Raw genomic sequence first — 19,693 nt, forward strand, 5'->3', positions numbered from 1 at the left:
ATACTTCTGATATCTCTACTCTCGAATTCCTCTCCTACCTCTCAAATCGCTCTCTTACGTGTTACATGTGTATAATTGTGTTGTCATATGTAATCTTTGTCCATATCCCAAATAGGCAAATATACTATGTATTATGCTTTTATTCACCAACTTTTCAATTGATTAGAGCATCTAATATAGATAAAGCATAAAAAAATGAAGATTAAAAACTCAGTAATCAAATTAAAAGAAGGTAAATCTTCATATAGAATGTCCATGGCATCATATACAATAAAGTTATAAAAGATGACATAGAAAAATATAGAAGTAATTAATTGAAATTCCCAACACCTTCCCTTTCCAAATTGCCCCAAAAAAAAAAAAAAGAAAAAAGAAAATAAAGCCAAAAGGTTATTCTCTTGGTACAAATCATATATTTACTGGCATCCTTGCTTCACATTGCATTGTTGCATAAGTTGCTCTTGCTAGGAAGTAATGCCTTGGTAATTTATCAAGCTTCGGTTAATTAAATGGCTGTTAATAACCTATTTAGTAATAATGCCATTTGCTAATCTTGCTCTTAGCTCTTTCCTTAAGATTTTCCCTGATGGTAGTTTAGGGATTGATTCCACGAAGAAAACCCGGTATATTCTCTTATAAAATACCACCTGCACGTAAATTTTACCACAAAGTATTAGCTTATTACTCCATCGTGTATATAATTAAAACATCTTTAAATTAGTAAAAAAAATTATACTTATTTCATGGATCATTATATAAAAATCAATTTTAACCAACTAAGCTCAAATTTGATTAGTGAACAATCATTTTGATCAGTAAAAATCATTTTTAATCAGTAATAATATGTTATGTACTTACGTTTAGCAAATATAAGCTAAACATAACGCGACATAATTTAATTTAATGGTATGGGGATAACCAATTACATAATTTAACTCCAAGTTTACCTGTTTGGAGATGTATTGCTTAACATCATCTTCACTAATTTGAGAGCCATTTGATCTTACAACAAATGCAACGGGAACTTCACCAGCAGCCTCATCTTGCATTCTGAAAAATTGTTCAACAAATTGTATTTATTAAATACAAATCTAACGTAACATATATTAATATGATACATAATAAAAGAGATTATTGTTGATTAATAAGTTATTAATGAAGAAAAAAATACTTACGCAACAACTGCAGCATCATGGATGTTAGGATGGTTGATTAGCATGCCTTCAAGCTCAGCAGGGGCTACTTGGAAGCCCTTGTACTTGATCAATTCCTTTAGCCGATCTACGATGAAGATCTCATCGTCGTCATCGACAAATCCGATGTCACCGGTGTGCAACCACCCTTCTTTGTCTATGGTGTTTGCTGTTGCCTCCGGGTCATTCAAATAACCTGAATTTTTATTCATTAGTTTGTTAATAATTAAGGGGTTACTAGAGCTAAAATACTTGTAGTTAGACATTTTTTTAAACGACAAATAATTTTTATTTTTAAAGAGAGCCGCAAGGATAATGATGTAAATGTTTGTAAAAAAAAAAAAAGGGATAATGACGTAAATGAGATACAATCCTTCATTCTGGTACTGTCCCTCAAGACTTTAACCAACTAAGCTAGTTGACATCCACAATGACAAATAGTACTCTATGTGAATTATTGTAAATTGTTTGATTGATGCTTATGTCCTTATAAATATAATTGTGAAAAGTGACTATTGTAACGGTTTTTAATGTAGCAGTATGGTCAATTACACATTATGAAAATTCTTAATATTAAGGTTTACTATATGATATCAGTGTATCACCGTCCCATATTCTTAATTAATAGCCTACATTATTGAAAAAATTGAATGACCAACAATATCATACTAGATACTCTTTCACTCACACCACAATTCCACAACATAGAAGGGCCATCCAACAAGAAATCAATAGTTCAATAACATCAATTCCCACCAACCATATCTACTATTTAAGCCTCCCTAAAGTTAAACATAAATCTCAATGTACATACTTTGATTTTGTTCTTTTATGTAAGACAATCATGTGTATTGTTTATCGATCGATCATTGTTATGCCCGAAAATATTGTGGATGTGCAAATTTCTACTAATTAGTTGACTCATTGCCTACCACTATGATTTAAGACGATCATTTTAAAGTTATAATACAAAGTCGCTGATTTGATTAAACACAAACTATGCGTTGAACAGGATCAGAACTAGTTAAAGTCAATGTGAAGAATTTAAAATAAACCATTCAAAAACTATTTAAAATGCATGATAAAATGGAGTATAGTGGACCACATAGCAATCAAAAGTAAAACATTACAACTAGAAAATAGTGAGGCATTTTAAAATGATTATTCTTTTCCACTAAAATTAGCCTCAGCCAAATGGATCTAAGAGGGGTCAGGATAGAAATATATGCGGCTAAGTATAGAGATCGAACATTAATGAGTCTCACAAAGTCTGTCTCGAAATAGTGGGTCATGTTTATTTGTTGAAATGCTAGCCTATAATCTGGTTAAGGCCCTTAGTCCTAATTAATATCATTTGTTTTTTTTTTTGGTAACATATTAAGAATTTAAGATGTACTCGTATTCCTCACATAATGACTATTGAACAAAACTTAGAGAAGAAGATAACAACGCACCTTTCATGATTTGGCTACCACGAATGCAAATTTCTCCAGAGTGGTTTCTAGGCAAAGAAAGACCGGTTTCAGGATCAACAATCTTTAACTCCGCATTTCGTACAACTGTCCCACAAGATCCAGACTTTACATCCATGGGCTCTTTTGCAAATGCCAAACACATCGCGAGCACTGGTCCTGCCTCAGTCATCCCATAACCCTGCATGTATTGATAAATATAATTAATACGACACATAAAGTACTCTATATGTCAATTTTTTATTGTCTCACTTTCATTTTGGATTTGATTCTTTCATTATGTGAAAATGAAATAACATTACTTTAATCTCGCGTCTAGTATTACCAGATCCTACTAACATCCCACAAAATAAATGAAAAACACAATTAAATATCAATTGACAAACAAAAGAGGAGGGAAGGTCTTATCAACTACCGAGTACTTTGAATTTTTTTTTTAAAAAAATAAAAAATAATAAATAAAATTGTTTGGTTAGTCAAATCAAGCAAGATAATCATCCATGGATTTATGTGGAGCAAAGGTCAAGTAGTTTAATCTATCACCATCAATCTATCACTCCACATATGGCATTTTGGTGCACCAAAATTTGCCACGATTAATAATAGGGATAAAACCACCATTATGAATTATAACTCTTATGAGTTATGAATATTAGTTGTCATAGATGTTATATGTCCAATAAGATCAAAATCTATTAATTTCTCCCATCTATTATATTTATTACTCTAAATTATTTATTTTTTAATTTTTATACAATAATGTGAAGTGATGGCCATGGCCTATGAATATAATCTTACGTTATAAAGTATACAATAAAACAATATATAACGTACTAGAATTTAGTAAATGGACCAAATTATAAATGCAAATATATTTAATCATAAAGACATCGTTAACAACTTAACATAACATTTTGTCTAATAATTTGAAGTGCTTTTTAATCGATAATGATTTAAATTTAAAAGATCGACATTCTTTAATACGGTGTGTACAAAATAAAAGTGATTTTTTATCTTCAATTAATTGGAGAAAAAAGACATGTAATGCACCACTTCGATAACTAGTACTCTTATATCGATTTCTTTTTTAAATAATTTTATATTTTTGGGCAGTAATAGAAAGTGGTGGAGAGCATGCCTTGTCCATTTCTTAACCTTTTATGTCAACTATGATGAAAATTAAGCTCCTTTTTATCAGTACAGATTTCTTTTCTTTGTGATAGTGAAATTATCACGTTCTTTTCTTGAATCACATTTGTTGTCGATCATATTTTATAATTTATCAAGTCAAAAAAATCGTAATTGTCATTCACTAATTACAATTTACTGAATTTAGATTTCCACCACACCAACTATGCCTTCAATCTTTGTATAAAAACAAAATTAAAAAAAAATTAAAAAAAAAACAAAAAATTATGCCTTTAATATCTTAAAGTATCAAGGTACGTAATACAGTTATTAAGAGTACGTACTCCTCATATTATAGAAAATGGTTGCTTATTAATACTCCATATAATTTTAAGATAATCTCAAGACTAATTACATACAAAGCTTTTTTTTTTTTTTTTTTTCTTCTTGTGTGAAGGGAGACCAATTACAAAGCTATGAAGTCAAAATCACTAACCTTTTATTTTTTCCTTGGCAGTGACAGTTCGTTGTATGAAATGTTTAATTAAATAGGTACAATTAGTCCTATAATTAATTTTACATTAATTTCTCCTAATTATGGAAAAGTTAGTACTCAACTTCACCTAACTCGTTAGTATGTCAAACCTAATAGTTATATTAGGCTATCAATTCCACACGTATTAATGTTATTATTTTATTTTTGTTTTTTATGGGGTGAAAGAGAGAGCAAACTCTCATTCCACACACGTAATTATAATCAATAAGCGCATAACATTTTGTCAAATATTTTCTTACGACTATAAAAAACGACATTAGTTAAAATACTTTAAAATTGTAGTGTCATTTGGAATTAATTTTCATGTTAGTTTAACATAATCATGATTAAGGTCGTATTACACTACTCTCTATAATTTGTTAATTGTGGATGTGACTAATATGGACTTATGTTTTTGAATTGAAACTCATTCAAACTTGTAAGACAAATAATCGAAAGCTAAACAAATCATTTGTTAAATTAGACTTTCTTTTTTGACTTGTTTTGTAAGAAATTATGTTAATAAATAAAACCTACTAAATAGTTTGAATCTTAAATAAGTTGAACTAACTACTTACGGTCTTATTATTATGTAAGGAAAAATTGATAATAATTTACTACGTAATTCATTACCATTACTTCAAGCATTTTCCCATATGTACGTATATGACGACATATGTGACTTATTCATCTCATAAACAAGTACTTTTATCACGATTTTAACTTATTCTTTTTACCCTTGAAGCATGCACCATTTTTCTTATACAAAGTCTCCGATAGAAGATAATTTCTATTCATTTATAAGCGTGTATTCTCATTACTTTACGTTCTCTTCAACATTATGCATGTACTTCGTTTTCATCAACCCCACTTGTATTTCATATTAAAATTCTGAATAATTACTAAGCTAATTAGTGCGTGAGTTCATGACATTGTTACTTTATTTTGCTGTATATTCCCGGTAAAATCTGACAACCTTATAAACGTCAGAATTGACTGACTGATATAACAGAAAATTATGCTCATTTTTTTAACTTTATTTATTTATTCCTCATATTTTCCTGATATGTTATACTTTTATTGAACTAGCAACCTATGTTAAAAGTAGCAAAAAATCAAATCATTAACTTTTAGACTTTAGTCATCTCAAATTTGATTTTGTAGGTCTATAATACTATACGACGGAAATAGTAAAAAAATTAATAATGATCTTATACCATAGTTTTGATAATAATGATACGAGATTAATTAAAATTAATTACCTGTCCAAGTTTGGCATTTGGTAGTTTAGCTCTAACAGCATCTTCAAGATCTTTTCCCATGGGTGCTGCTCCGGACAATACTACCCTTACCGATGAAAGGTCGTATTTGTCCATGTCCGGATTTTTAGCGATAGCTAAAACTATCGGAGGTACGAAGGGTGCTATTGTAACTTTGTATTTTTGGACGAGTTCCATCAACATATATATATCGAACTTGGGCATTACAAGAATCGCGGCCCCAACGCGTAGAGCACACAGCAACACGGAGTTTAGGGAATATATGTGGAATAAGGGTAACACACATAGTATCACATCTTCGCTATTAAAGTAGAGGTTCGGGTTTTCACCATCCACTTGTTGTGCGACACTTGTCACGAGACTTTTGTGCGTGAGCATCACGCCCTTAGGGAGGCCTGTGGTGCCTGAGGAATAAGGTAGAGCTACCACGTCATCTGGGGTTATATTTGCCTCGGGTAAATTGTTTTCCTCCCCTTGGGTCCCAACTAGGTCCCAGAAGTGCTTGTACTCGTTAGAGTGGGGACCATCTAGAGACATGGCATCCACGATGATTAAATGAATGTTGTTCTCTTTACAATAGGACTTCACCTTGTCCGCGAAGGCGGACTGGGTGAGGATGGCTCGAGCTCCACTAGCTCGGGCCTGCTTCTCAATCTCGGCCGAGGTGCAGAATGGGTTGGCCGTCGTGCTTACGGCTCCGATGAAGGATGCCCCGAGGAAGGAGAATATAAACTCAGGGCTATTCTGGAGGAGCAGCATGATCACCTGACCCTTCTGCAACCTGAGCCTGTGATGAAACCCAGCTCCAACACGTTTGGCTGTCTGTTCCACCTCCTCGTAAGTCCATTCCCTCCCTGTAGGCCCGTCGATCAAGCACGGACGACTACCATGCTCACGTAGATTCTCGAAACAATACGTGTGTAGGGGGAGGTGGTTAGGAATGTAGATGTCCGGGAGCTTCGACCGAAACACAAACTCCTTTGGCTCAACAACCTTGTCAACCTCATGTTGCTCATCAATATGGTTGTTGCTCACTTGTTCAGAACCCATGTTTAAGAAATGTATGTGATAATAATAGTTGATGAGAAAAGTAGGAACGAAGAAAACTTAGAGATGGAGGATAGAAAGAGAAGGTATGTAATGTAAGTTATTACTAAAACCTTCCCTATTTTTTTGGGAGGGTTGGTTAAGGGGTTAATATATGGAAGTAGGTGAGAGGTAGAGGGGGGTAGCGGGTGGAGCAAAGGGGGTTGGTATGATTAGAATGCGATCAAAGTATAAATGGAAAGTGCGTTGACAAAACATGTAACTTCTCTTACATACCACCCACAATAACTCATAATATGTGCATAATCATAGTATGGTATGACTAATGCACCATTGATTATGCGACACGTGTCGTGTTTACGATCTCATGATTATACGTGGCGTGTTTCGATTGGTTTATATGAGGGATAATGGTGGGGTTGAGAAGTAGATGAATAGATGATCACAAAAAATTTTGACATATGGAGTTGGTGAAGAGATTTAGTTGAAAGCCTTGTTTGGATACCTCATTCAACATTTTTGGGATGAAAAAAATAATTAATTAAATTTGGAGGTCAGAAGTTTGACTGGGTGGGCTATTTGGAGTTGCCATGTAGGATTTCACCTAACAAAGTTGGTGAATGAATGGAAATATAATTATAATTAAAAAAAATTAAAAAAAAAAAATTAGTAATGTTAGATTTAACCATTTTTTTTTCTTTTTCGGCGCATGTTATAAGCTTATTTGTACTTGCTTGTAATATCTTAATTCATTTTTATAATATTATAGATATTTTAAATTGAATGAAAGGAAAATATCAAAGATCTGAGATTGATATAATTTAAGTCTACGTTTTGCAACAAATTAAAAAAAAAAATGTTGCTCGTCAATTTTGTATAATTGGTCATCGTACATGAATTATGTAATAATATAATTTTTACAAGTAAATCGAGACGATAAAGTACTTGTATTTTGAGTAATGAAAAATTATAAGTATTTCTTTTTATCACGTCACATGCAAGTTAAGTTCTCATAAATTGAATTGTTCATATTATGAGTATAAAATTATAAATATATATTGTAAATATAATCATAAATTTATAACCTTTTTTTTTTTTTTTACTTCAAGTTCACAATAAGAACTATCTTTACTTACAATTTTTTGAAAAAAACACAAAGAGAATAGCTACTCTATTTGTAAAACTGATAAAATGAGCCAAAAACAAAATCTTGAGTGCACCTAACTTTAAGTTATGCATCCGAACGCAAAAACACAAGATTTGTCCATATTGAGGATGTAAAGTAATTTAATTGGTTTAAATCTTAATTGTGATATTTAATAAAAAAATTAAGATGTATGATCATATGCCATGTACATTTTAATACTCTCATAATAACTCTTTATACACCGTCCAAATAAATTGATATTAGTTTGGACTATACTAAATAGTGCAAGATTGCATCGTTATTTTAGTATGAGTCATAGATATGTTAGTATAATTTTAGTTGAGCATGATTTACCAAAGCATAGATAAAAGTAGAATTAAAGGGACACAAAAACCAACTTACAACGATAAGGGTTGTAGGAGGTTGAGATTGGTGAGAAGATAAGAGAGGGCAAAAGCTTAAGGAAAACGACAATGTTTACCTACTTCACCTACAAACGGGTCGGGCTGGATGGGTTTGGGCCGGGCCGAGTGGCGGGTTCCACAAATGTGAAAGTGATTTATTATGTAATATATGTGTGTGCATGACCGCTATTAAGCGTCACTCCACCAAAAAACATCATCAACAAAAAAAGAAGCATAGTATGTGTGTTTTTCTTTACGTTAGACCTTTTATTTGTGTTGATTTTGTGGACTAGTGCTCAATTCAAATAATTTGTGGACACAATTCAAGTTCACTAACCCACCCAAAGAAATAAAATATGCAAAAAATAATATAAGTGTTACTACAAAGATCATGATATAAAGAGCATGCCATCATTATCGCAATATACACTTGTTTTTATGTAAGTTAGGGCCCATTAATATGGTAGACATATCTTAGGTTAGCATTTGGCGAGTTTTTGCAGTTACCTAATTTCCTAACTTTTAAAGTACTAGTTCAAAACCCGTGCTAGGCACGGTTTTGAAATAGTATTTCATTAATCGTTTAATAGAAACGGTACAAAATAAAATCATTATAACTAAAAAAAAAAAATTACCATAAACATTGTGAATTTGTAGTATAATTAATGTACGTAAGATGAAAGGAGATAAAAAAAAGCCTTTTTGATAATATCCTAAGTAGTATTTTATATTATTACGTAACATTTCTTATTCTTTAACATTATATTTTTAATTAAAATTAGTACTGTTTGGCGTCATTATGTAATAAATATAATGCTAAAACTTCTCCCTAACATATAGCAACAAACTTCTGTCAATGACAAATAACAAAAAAATAAATAAAGATAAATAAATAAATAATTTGGCGGGAAAATTTTGTATAAGGTGGTGACACGTGTACTTAGAGGATAACTACGGGGATTACTTTACTATAATAGTATAGATGTAGTTACGGATTTAGAAATTTTTAAAAGGTCGATAATATATACTTCCTCCATTTTTAAATACTTATAACACATTCTTTTTCACGATATTTAAAAAAGTGGATCTAATGTGATTTAAAACACTTAAAATGGAGGAGAGAGAGATAATTAAGAGTATAATTTAGTGGGCCATGAGATTATAATGAGGGTGATGGTACAACTTTCGACATAAAATACTTTCCAATTATAGTGTGTTGCAACTACCGTGACATTTTCCATTTTAGGGAAGTGTTGCAACTATAAAGAAACGGAGGAAGTATTTTATCTATATATTTGTATTTCTGTCAATGTATACTTTTAACCATAAATTTATTACTAAAAAATCAAAATTATTAAAGACGATTTGAAATGAGAAAAAAAAAAGTGAATATTTTCTCTAAATTATAAATCACTAAAGATAATCAAAATAAATGAATACGCATAAAAATGCAAGACATTGCTTCCAAAAAAAAAAAAAAAAAAAAAAGAAATGGACGAAATATAAAAATATAAATTTGTCTAAATCATTAAAATTAATCAAACAGAAATGATAAAAGTGTGTACAAGTTAATCATTAAATTTGAAAATGATTTTTTAAAATTGTATTTGTGACCATGTCGAAGGTGACTTTCAAGATAAATATACAATTATGACCTAATTAATATCTTTCTGTTTTTATGGTAAGAAGAACGACTCTGACTAGACTTGAGCTCTAATCTGGGGCTTTTTTTAGTTTAGCACTTATGGGTTAGAGACTACAAGTGGAAGCTAGAGAAGGATAACAAATCCTCAATACCAACAAACTCTAGTTGGAATGATTGGATCGTATATATACTTAAGAAGAAAAGGTGAATCCGCAACTAATTACACAAAACCTTACTTGATATAACATTCGTACAAATCACTAATCAATTACTACGTATTAGCAATCAATATATATAATACATGTCGAGTCACCTCGTATATTATTTTTATAATCCATCAAGCAAGGACACATGCCCCCTCTTGCTATAAGGTGGGTTAGATGGAACCACTACTTCTGTTTAGACGGCCAAAACCGTTCTAAAGCCCCAAGATTCCCAACGAGTTCATCGTGATTTTCTTGATATATTACCAATATTAGTAATTTTGTAGTTAAAAGTTGTTGAGATAATTTGCAAATGTTTGTTTATTCTTTTTTGTTTAAATGGCTTGTTTGAAAGACCAACAAGAATATATGACTCAATGACTCATAATCATTCAACTTTTTTTTTTCTTCTTCTTTTCTTTTTTTTTCATAAAAAAAATTAAAGAATAAATAATTTTGTTTTAGCTAGGCATTTTTCTGGATAAAAATTATAGCGTAGTTGTCGACTATGGACGACTACGGACAACTATGGTCGACTACAATAAGAGACTAAATCTGAACCATTGATATATATTTATCTAATCTCAGCCATCTAATTCAACACCTATGATACACAGTCATCAATAGCTTGTTTGGTTACTAGATAATTTTTTTTACCACATATAATTTCTTTTAACTAAAATCAGAAGGAAAAAAAAAAATCAAATTGTAAAAATACTATTTTCAACCTTAAATCATCTTTTACATTACAATTGAACTTGATCTTCAACCTATGTCTTTTTCATCCTTAAACATTTCATCGTCAACCAAAATTTTTTATCGATGATTTGTGAATTTAACTACAGTACATAATTATTTGAATTATTCAATTCAATTGTAGACATATTAATTTGTATTAATCAATTATAGTAATGTGATTCGAATAATAGGTATTTTATTCACTTTTGTTAACTTTACACATATTTCTTTCGAATAAGCATGTATGGAGTATTATGTTTTATGATTTTATAATTTAGTTACATCTTTTATTATATCCGCCATTATTGTATTTTGATACTCTCAAATGTAAACAATATGCCATTGTTGAAGGTTGAAGCTCTCAAAGGTTATAAAATTAAATAGAGTAGGTGATGGCATGATTTTAGGTAAAATTTTAATATAGATTTACTTGTTTAATTAACAAAAAAACTGAAATTATAGAGATTTACGTTAAAAAAATTTAGGTAACTATTAAAATAGATTTTTATTTGTTTTTAAGGGACACAAATTCTGAAATTAAAAATAAACGTTTTTTTTTAAGAAAAAAAAAAGAAGTTTTTTTTTTTTTGAGAGAGAAAAAGAAGCGTTATTTAAGGAGGAAGTATCTTGTCAAAAAAAAAAAATTAAGGAGGAAATATATTTTTTAAAAAAAGTTAAAAAATTATCTTTTCCTAAATTTAATTGATTTATTACTTCAAAAATATATCTTTTCCTTAATTTAATTGTTTCAATTAAAATGATAATAATACTCTTATTATTGTTCCTCAAAAAAAATATACTCTTATAATTCTTTATCCAAACATAGAAAATTTACAACTATATCCAAACATAAAAACATAAAAAATGCACATATAACCTATCTTATATCCTATGTATCATCTTTAATTTTTATTATTCTAAATAACTACATACAGTATATTGGCTTCTACATTTGCTAATATACAACTTCAATTCCACAATTGTTAATCTAATTATCTTTAAATATATTGTTGATTTCACGACTAAAAAAGTGTCTACAAAATAAAATTATAAATTGTTTCAATAAAATAAAAAAATAAATAAAATTAAGTATATTTGAAAGATATCTCCATGATAAAAATAATATACAAAGTTATACAGTATATATGATCAAAATAAACATGTTAATAGTAAAAAAAGTCAATATAAAAAAATTCAATAAAAATACTAGACGGAATATATATGGACTCTTTATTAAAGAAAATCTTGTAATAGACCATCATTTTGATTTCATAGGATTGGGCATTTGGGCTGGTTTGCACTATACTTCGTATATAGCAAATAAAGATTTGTATATTATCATCAATTCATCATCATGCCTGGCAATATGGGTCTAATTCAGCAGAAAAAAAAAAAAAAAAAAAAAAAAGTACATAACATATTTTTGTCAATAAAAAATCACTTTGTCTTTCAAAAAAATAAATAAAAAATATATATTATTAAATTTAATTATCACTATTGGAATCTTATTGGATACCCGATAACACCGTTCCGAAAATCCGGGTACTTTAAGTGATATTGGTTTTCGGTTACCTGAACCGTTTGTACTAACAATACGGGTATCCTTCGCATGCTCACCCCTAATAATAATAATGTAATTAGAATGTCCAAACGATTATAGTGTAATCCCAAATAAATAAATTTTTAAAAAAATAAAAGGGTATGCTCTCAATGCGTAATTATCAAATTAGGTGTTCCAATAAGTATGATGTAGTCTCCATCAAGATATATAAAGGTTTTTACAATCAAATTAGGCAGTCCCAATAAAGCATTATAGAGTGTTAATTAATATAGTATACATGCGGTTATTATTACAATCAAATTAGGCAGTCCCAACAAGTGTTATGTAGTCTCAATCAAGAATATTTAAAGGTTATTACAACCAATTTAGGAAGTCCCAATTAAGTATTACAGTCCTAATAAATAGTATTTAAGGTTATTACAATCAAATTAGGCAATCTCAATTAAATATTACATAGTCTCAAAATCTTTCAACAAACTTTTTTTAAAGGTTATTACAATCAATTTAGGCAATCTCAGTAAGTATTCTGTAGTGTTAATCAAGAATATATAAAGGTTACAATCAAATTAGTTAGACAGTCCCAATTAAGCATTATAAAGTCCCAATTAATATAGTATATATGCGATTATTATTACAATCAAATTAGGAAATCCCAATAACTCAATAAGTGTTATGTAGTCTCAATAAAGAATATTTGAACTTTATTACAACCAAATTAGGCAGTCCCAATTAACTACGGAGTATTATAGAGTCCGATAAGAAAGTCGTTACAATCAAATTAGGCAATCCCAACTAAGAATTATAGAGTCCCAAATAAGAATATTTGAAGGTTATTACAATCAAATTAGGCAATCTCAATTAAATATATTATAAAATCCAAATAAAGAATATTTAAAAGTTATTATAACCAAATTAGGTACGTAGTTCTCCAACCATTCATTATTATTTATTTTCTTTATGTTTTCATTTTCTGATGATATATATTTTCTTTACCATAAAAGGAATTAAAAAATTGATAAGATTAAAATATAACATATGAAAACGACAAGTTACCCATAAGGAAAATTGGTTAGATAAAAAAAGAACATATGAAACTATCAAAAGCTACCCATAAGCTATCAGGAATTGCCCGTAATTCTTTCTTTTTTTCTTCCTGCGCCACAAAGTAAGTTAATGTACACTCAGTTTTTTAAACGTTTGTGTTTAAAATTATATAATTCATCTACCGTAACACAATGAGAATGCTCAATCATTACTTGGCACTTCAAACCAAACAATAAGGTTGAAGATAGATATATAATGTCTTATCTTTAATGTTAATTCAAATTTTGGGTATCCCCAAAATTAAATAAGGGATATCTAAAAGTGAAATTTATGTATGCTCAATGGGTTGTGAGTTTTGTTCTATACAAGAGTAATCCGTTGCAAACAATAGAACTAATCGAAATTGATAGGATTCTTGTGTGTATGAATTTTGATAATTATCCTTCGATTAAAGACAGATTAATCTTTAACGTTTTATTTTGGGACTAACTAGTAGTCGTTTGGGACCACCTATTTGTATTCATTGTTGCGTACTACGTACATGCAAGCATATGTTTTAAATTTTGCGTATCTCTAAATTAAGATAATGGGGTTTCGTTCCAAACAAGGACGATCATGATTAAGCTAATGAGACTTTGGAAAGATAGAGTGATAATTAATCTAGTCAAGAGTACTAAAAACGGATAAAATAATCTGAAATAACCTTATACTTTTGTATTGTTTAAAATATAATTTCAATTCAGCTCCAATCAGTCCAGTTCAATGCAGTTCCTAATTTTCTTCTCTCATACACAATTCATTTCATCTCTATTCAGTTAAGTTCAGTTCAGTACAATTTAAATTAGTTCAATAAATCGGAACAGGTCCTTACTCATTTTTTGACTTTATTTTTTTTTTTATTATTTATTTCACCTCATGATTTTAACATAACTAGGAGATATATTAGATTAAAAGGCGAAAGCCTTAATATTTACAAGGTACATCCCATAATTTTTACAAAGAAAATCGATGTAACCACAAAAGCTGCTTATATCATAAGCATAGCATACATTCGAAGCTAATCTCCTATGGAGATGAATATGTACATCATATAGAGTCCCAAAAGCCCCAAAAGCTATCCACATTCCTACAAAGATCCCCAAAATCCAAAGACATCCATAGAGAAGACCCCTTGAGCATCAGTCCCATAGTATTTCACCTCATGATGTGAAGTGTTTAAGTAGAACTTATCTAGTATTAATGTATTATTATATAGAGCAAGTGGGCCATGTGTGTCATTGTTGGTAAATTGATAAGAACACTTAAATATTGAATCCAACATTAATTTAATCAACAAGGGTATCATTGTTGGTTAAAATGATAAAAATGCAATTTATTAAGATCATCTCTCTCATTCACCATACCCTAACAAGGTAGGGATACCCACTCATGATCTGGGACCACCCTATTAACAAGATTTTAATATATGATATCACGTTTCGTTTTTTTTTTCTAGGTATAAATGTGTATTTTTATTTCTTTTGGCCAAATGGATTTTTTCTTACTTGAGATAATTAAGGATAGATTTTGTTAAAAACATCACTATGATTCAAGGAAAGTAGGAAACTGATATATTTTTTGTCGTAAAAAATATCGTATAATTCAATTTACGTCTTTTTTCAAACAACTGCATTTTCGTTTTTTTGTTTATAACTAGGGCCTGTTCATATTTTCAGTTCAGTTAAGCTCCAATCAGTTCAGTTCAGTTCAGTTTCGTTCAATTCAGCTCCAATCAGTTCAGTTCAGTTCAAGTCAGCTCCTAATTTCTTTCTCTCATAAAAATTTCAGTTCAGTTCAGCTTCAATTAGTTCAGTTCAGTTCTGCTCGGTTCAGTAAATGTGAACAGGCCCTAAGCCAATTTATTTTTTTTTACTTGAGATATTCAAAGCTCGTCAATGGTGACTAAAGTACAAAATAATCTTGTTAAGAAGACTTTTCAGTGGATACATAAAATATAGCCATTTTAGTTATTTTTAATCTCAACCCTTTAAATATTAAGAATCAATACATATAATAATCCTGTTCGTTTATTATATTTTACTTTATAATCATACAAGTTAAACCTGAATTTCAACTTGAAAAATGCATTGTATATTTAATTTATCGAAAAAAAACATTAAGTATTTAAAAAAAATATAATGTATGTAATTTATGTATATTTTCATTTACAAAAATAATCCATATTTTATAACAAATATGTAGTAATATTATAATTATAATTAGTGGAAAACTATTTAATAACTACAATAAATATGTAAGTCATTGTCCCATTATATTGTAAATGTTTTCAATCTAAACCATTAAAAGTTTAAAGATAAATTTGGTTCATGTATTTATTTGACTATGTAAATCTTTAACATTTTCACTGTTCTTCTTTCAAATCTTGATTTCCACTAATATATATGTGTATAATAATACACTAATACAGCAGAAAATCAACATGGTAAATTTTATAGTATCATCAAGAATAGGAATATAATTATACATAGTATTATTTTATCTTCTACAATATAACCTGGTTGTCAAAACTCATCAAAATAGAAAACTACTCTGTATTCCCATAAAAAAGTTATCACCGGACACCAATGTTATGCGAAATGCATCTTATGATTGAAGTTGAAATTCGAATCTAACAATTTAAATATATATTTTTAAAACATTAAATGTTAATACACAAGTTTGGTAAAAAAAAATCATGTTTTAATTATATTGTAATTTTGTAACAAATTTTTTTTAGGTAAAGATAATCAAGGTATATTTAAAGATAATCAAGGTATATTTAGTCAAAGCTATCACCCCCCCAATTCACGGAAAACTAGCTACATGTAAATTTTTTTTTTTTTTTTGGTAAATCAATGTTAATATTCTTTTCTTTCCGTCCAAAAAAAAAAAATGTTAAAATTATTCTTAAAATTTTATCTAAAATCATATGACCACCTTCCTAATTTACAGTTATTATCAATTTGAGATCTTGAACCTTCAACAATGGTGCTGTATATATTTGAGAGCTTCAATATTCAACAATGGTGGATAAATAAAAAAAAGTATAATTAATATTACATAAACATAAAATCATAAGATATAATACAAGCCAGATCCTTTACATGAAAATGTTTATGAAGATAATCTGATTGGTGATAATCAATAAAATATTATAGTTATACATTAATTTTATTAATTTCTTATGAACTTTAGTAATCTATGGTTGGATTTTTAGATTAAGTACGCCTGACCGAAAGATAAACAATCAAAATGAGGATGAAGGTTTGGTTAGCAATTTAATGTTATATTTGGAAAAAAAAATTTGACCCTCTAAAAGTAATGAACCAAACAACCCTTTGTTGACTGGGTGCTGACTGGTCGCTGACTTGTCATGACTTAAATGATGTGTAACTTTGATTTTTTTTATTTTTTTAAAAAAATTATTCAAAGGCTAAGATTAAGCAATAAAAAAATACCAATGGTTCAGATTAAGTCTCTTATTATAGTCGACTATAGTCGTCCGTAATCGTCTGTAGTTGACGACTACCCTAGAATCATCCTTTTCTGGAATGTTGGATACTGGATAGTGGATACTGCCATATATACTCACAAAAGTCACAATTTCAAGGTAAGGACATTAGGACAACTATTACTGTAGAATTTTAATTCTTGATGGGGGTTATGTATTTAAAACTTCCATTTTCTTTTACTTACAATATTTCCTGTAATTTTTTTTTAATGTTTGTTATGACATAACTTTAATCATAAATATTTATAATTATGTAATTTGTAAATTTATTTATTTATGTTTTTTTTTTATAAAGTAGACATTGAGACGTACAAATCTAGCAAGATATCATATAATTATGACTTTTCTTTTAGTATGTATATCTATGAAATTAAATGTAATTAAAGTTAATTAAGTTAATAATTTCACTATTGAAATGTTGCATTTTTTTTACAACAACAACAAAAGAAAAAAAAAAAAAACACTGAGGATTGAAGACTATGTTTCCTGTAATTTGGACTGGATAGAAAGTAGAAACATACACGAATAATATATACTTCAATCTTAACAAGTGTCATTTCAAGTTATAAACAAATTATTCAAATAAAACAGTTTTTAATTTACAATTTCAAAATTTATCTATCTGCTGTGTGGGACAAAATACAAGTTCCCTTGTTAGTAACTTGTTTTTTCGGATGCAGACATATGAGCTAATAATAGTTGAGTTCATAGTGTCATTCGTTTTTGTAGCATAGTGTAATTCTCCTTACCGGAGGCATTCTCATTCATTCAATATATATAGGGTTTACAACCTAATCATGAGATTACCTAAATTACACAAGGATATATCTTTACAGAATATTAACAAGATAATATTAATATATTATCTAACACACCCCCGCAGTCGAAGCGGGAGAAGGTCGGACGACTATCTCTGAAATCTAAAAAGAGTTAACGTGGTAGCCCTTTTGTGAAAATGTCAGCATATTGAGAAGAAGACGGAACATGTAAGACTTTCACCTCACCTATAGCGACCTTGTCGCGAACAAAATGAATGTCTATCTCAATGTGCTTGGTACGATGGTGTTGTACCGGGTTGCACGATAAATACACTGCTGATATATTATCACAATAGACCAACGATGCCCGTCGAACAGGACAATGTAGCTCAAGGAGAAGATCCCGGAGCCAACATAACTCAGAAACAACATTAGCGACGCCTCTATATTCTGCTTCACACTACTACAAAAATTGGATAAGAAACCACACCAAATAGGCCTAAGAGACCAGAAAATGTATGGTTTATATCTCAATGGTCTCTTAGCATAAGAAACCATGTTTTTAGTGTGGTTAGTTTGATTTAACAAAGAAACCATACTATATAAATATGTATGGTTTCTTAGATACCTTTTAAATTTATAAAATAAAAAGGCAAAGAGACCATATATGTAGGAAATGTGGTGTCTTTGTACATTTTTTTTAAAAAAAAAATAATAAAAAAAATTGGTAATTTTCCCTAATAAATCTGTTACCTCTTTCAATTGCCTTGCAAACCCACGCGCCACCACTATAAAATCATAATCTTTTAAGAACAATTTTAATCTTCATTATTTTCATTGCAGCAATACCAAAAATAGTATATATATACATATGAAATCGTTTTAGTATAAGCATCTAATATTACAACAATTAATCAATCAACTAAAACTCTAATTACAAATCAAACTCACTAAACAGTTCTATTGTACTGTATTTTTTCTAATACCACCATAAAGCTCTTGTCTCTTGTTGTTTCTTCTTGCTTTTGTAGAACCTGTTCATTCATAATCACCAATTTATAATTAGTTTAAAATTTAATAGTCCAAGCAATTTCTAACAACAATCACTCTATATCATTGTTTTTAAATCATTACTGATAGTTTATTGAATTAAATTCCACTTAATCAACATATTCAATTTATCATAGAAACTATAGATCCGGTAACAACATACCTTGTAGCAGCGACGAACTCAGAGTAGCAATAGATATAGACGACCTCGGAGTGGTGATTTAATCGTCTACCCCGAAGTAGAGCGCCTAGTGTCCGGGCAACCAGCCCAGTCGGCATCTGTGTAAGAAGTTAGTATCGTAGGAGCTGAACGATACAAATGGAGCCCATGATCATAAGTGCCTTTGATATATCTGATAATACGCTTTAGAGCGTTAAAATGAGGTTCCCTAGGAGCGTGCATAAACAGACAAACCTGCTGAACAACATAAGAAATATCAGGTCTGGTGAAAGTGAGGTACTGGAGTGCACCTGCAAGACTCCTGTAAAGAGAGGGATCCTTCATTAGCTCACCATCGTGAGCGCTGAGCTTGGACTTCGTGTCAACAAGTGTGACCACGGGTTTGCAACTGTCCATCTTAGCCCTGTGAATAATTTCCTCTGCGTACTTACTTTGACAAAGAACCATAGAATCCTTCGTCCGGGTTACAGAAATTCCCAAAAAATAGCTCAACTTACCCAAGTCAGACATGTCAAATTCAGACTTTAGAAGAGCAATAATATCACACTTGAGAGTTTCAGAAGAAGCTGTAAGTACAATGTCATCAACATAAAGCAAGAGATACACAACATTAGCACCATGTCGCAAAATAAAGAGGGAATTATCACATTTGCTGCACACAAAACCAATCTGCAAGAGAAAATTTGCAAACCGTTGGTACCATGCCCGGGGTGCCTGTTTAAGACCATAGAGAGATTTGTTTAGCCGGCAGACATAA

General features: G+C 29.9%; 1 protein-coding gene across 1 annotated transcript; it reads right to left on the reverse strand.

Moving 5' to 3' along the window:
- Positions 1-217: 217 nt before the first annotated feature.
- Positions 218-6,855, reverse strand: LOC145610160 (4-coumarate--CoA ligase 1-like). The gene is made up of 5 exons (XM_081665432.1): positions 5,591-6,855; positions 2,648-2,846; positions 1,176-1,389; positions 948-1,050; positions 218-647 (listed from the first exon to the last, which is right to left on the reverse strand). The coding sequence occupies exons 1-5, from the start codon at positions 6,656-6,658 to the stop codon at positions 525-527; spliced, it is 1,707 nt and encodes a 568-aa protein (XP_081521558.1). The 5' UTR covers positions 6,659-6,855; the 3' UTR covers positions 218-524.
- Positions 6,856-19,693: the final 12,838 nt, after the last annotated feature.

The sequence above is a fragment of the Chenopodium album genome, chromosome 24 (genome assembly GCF_948465745.1).
Source record: "Chenopodium album chromosome 24, dcCheAlbu1.1, whole genome shotgun sequence".
In the NCBI taxonomy this organism is placed as follows: Eukaryota; Viridiplantae; Streptophyta; class Magnoliopsida; order Caryophyllales; family Amaranthaceae; genus Chenopodium; species Chenopodium album.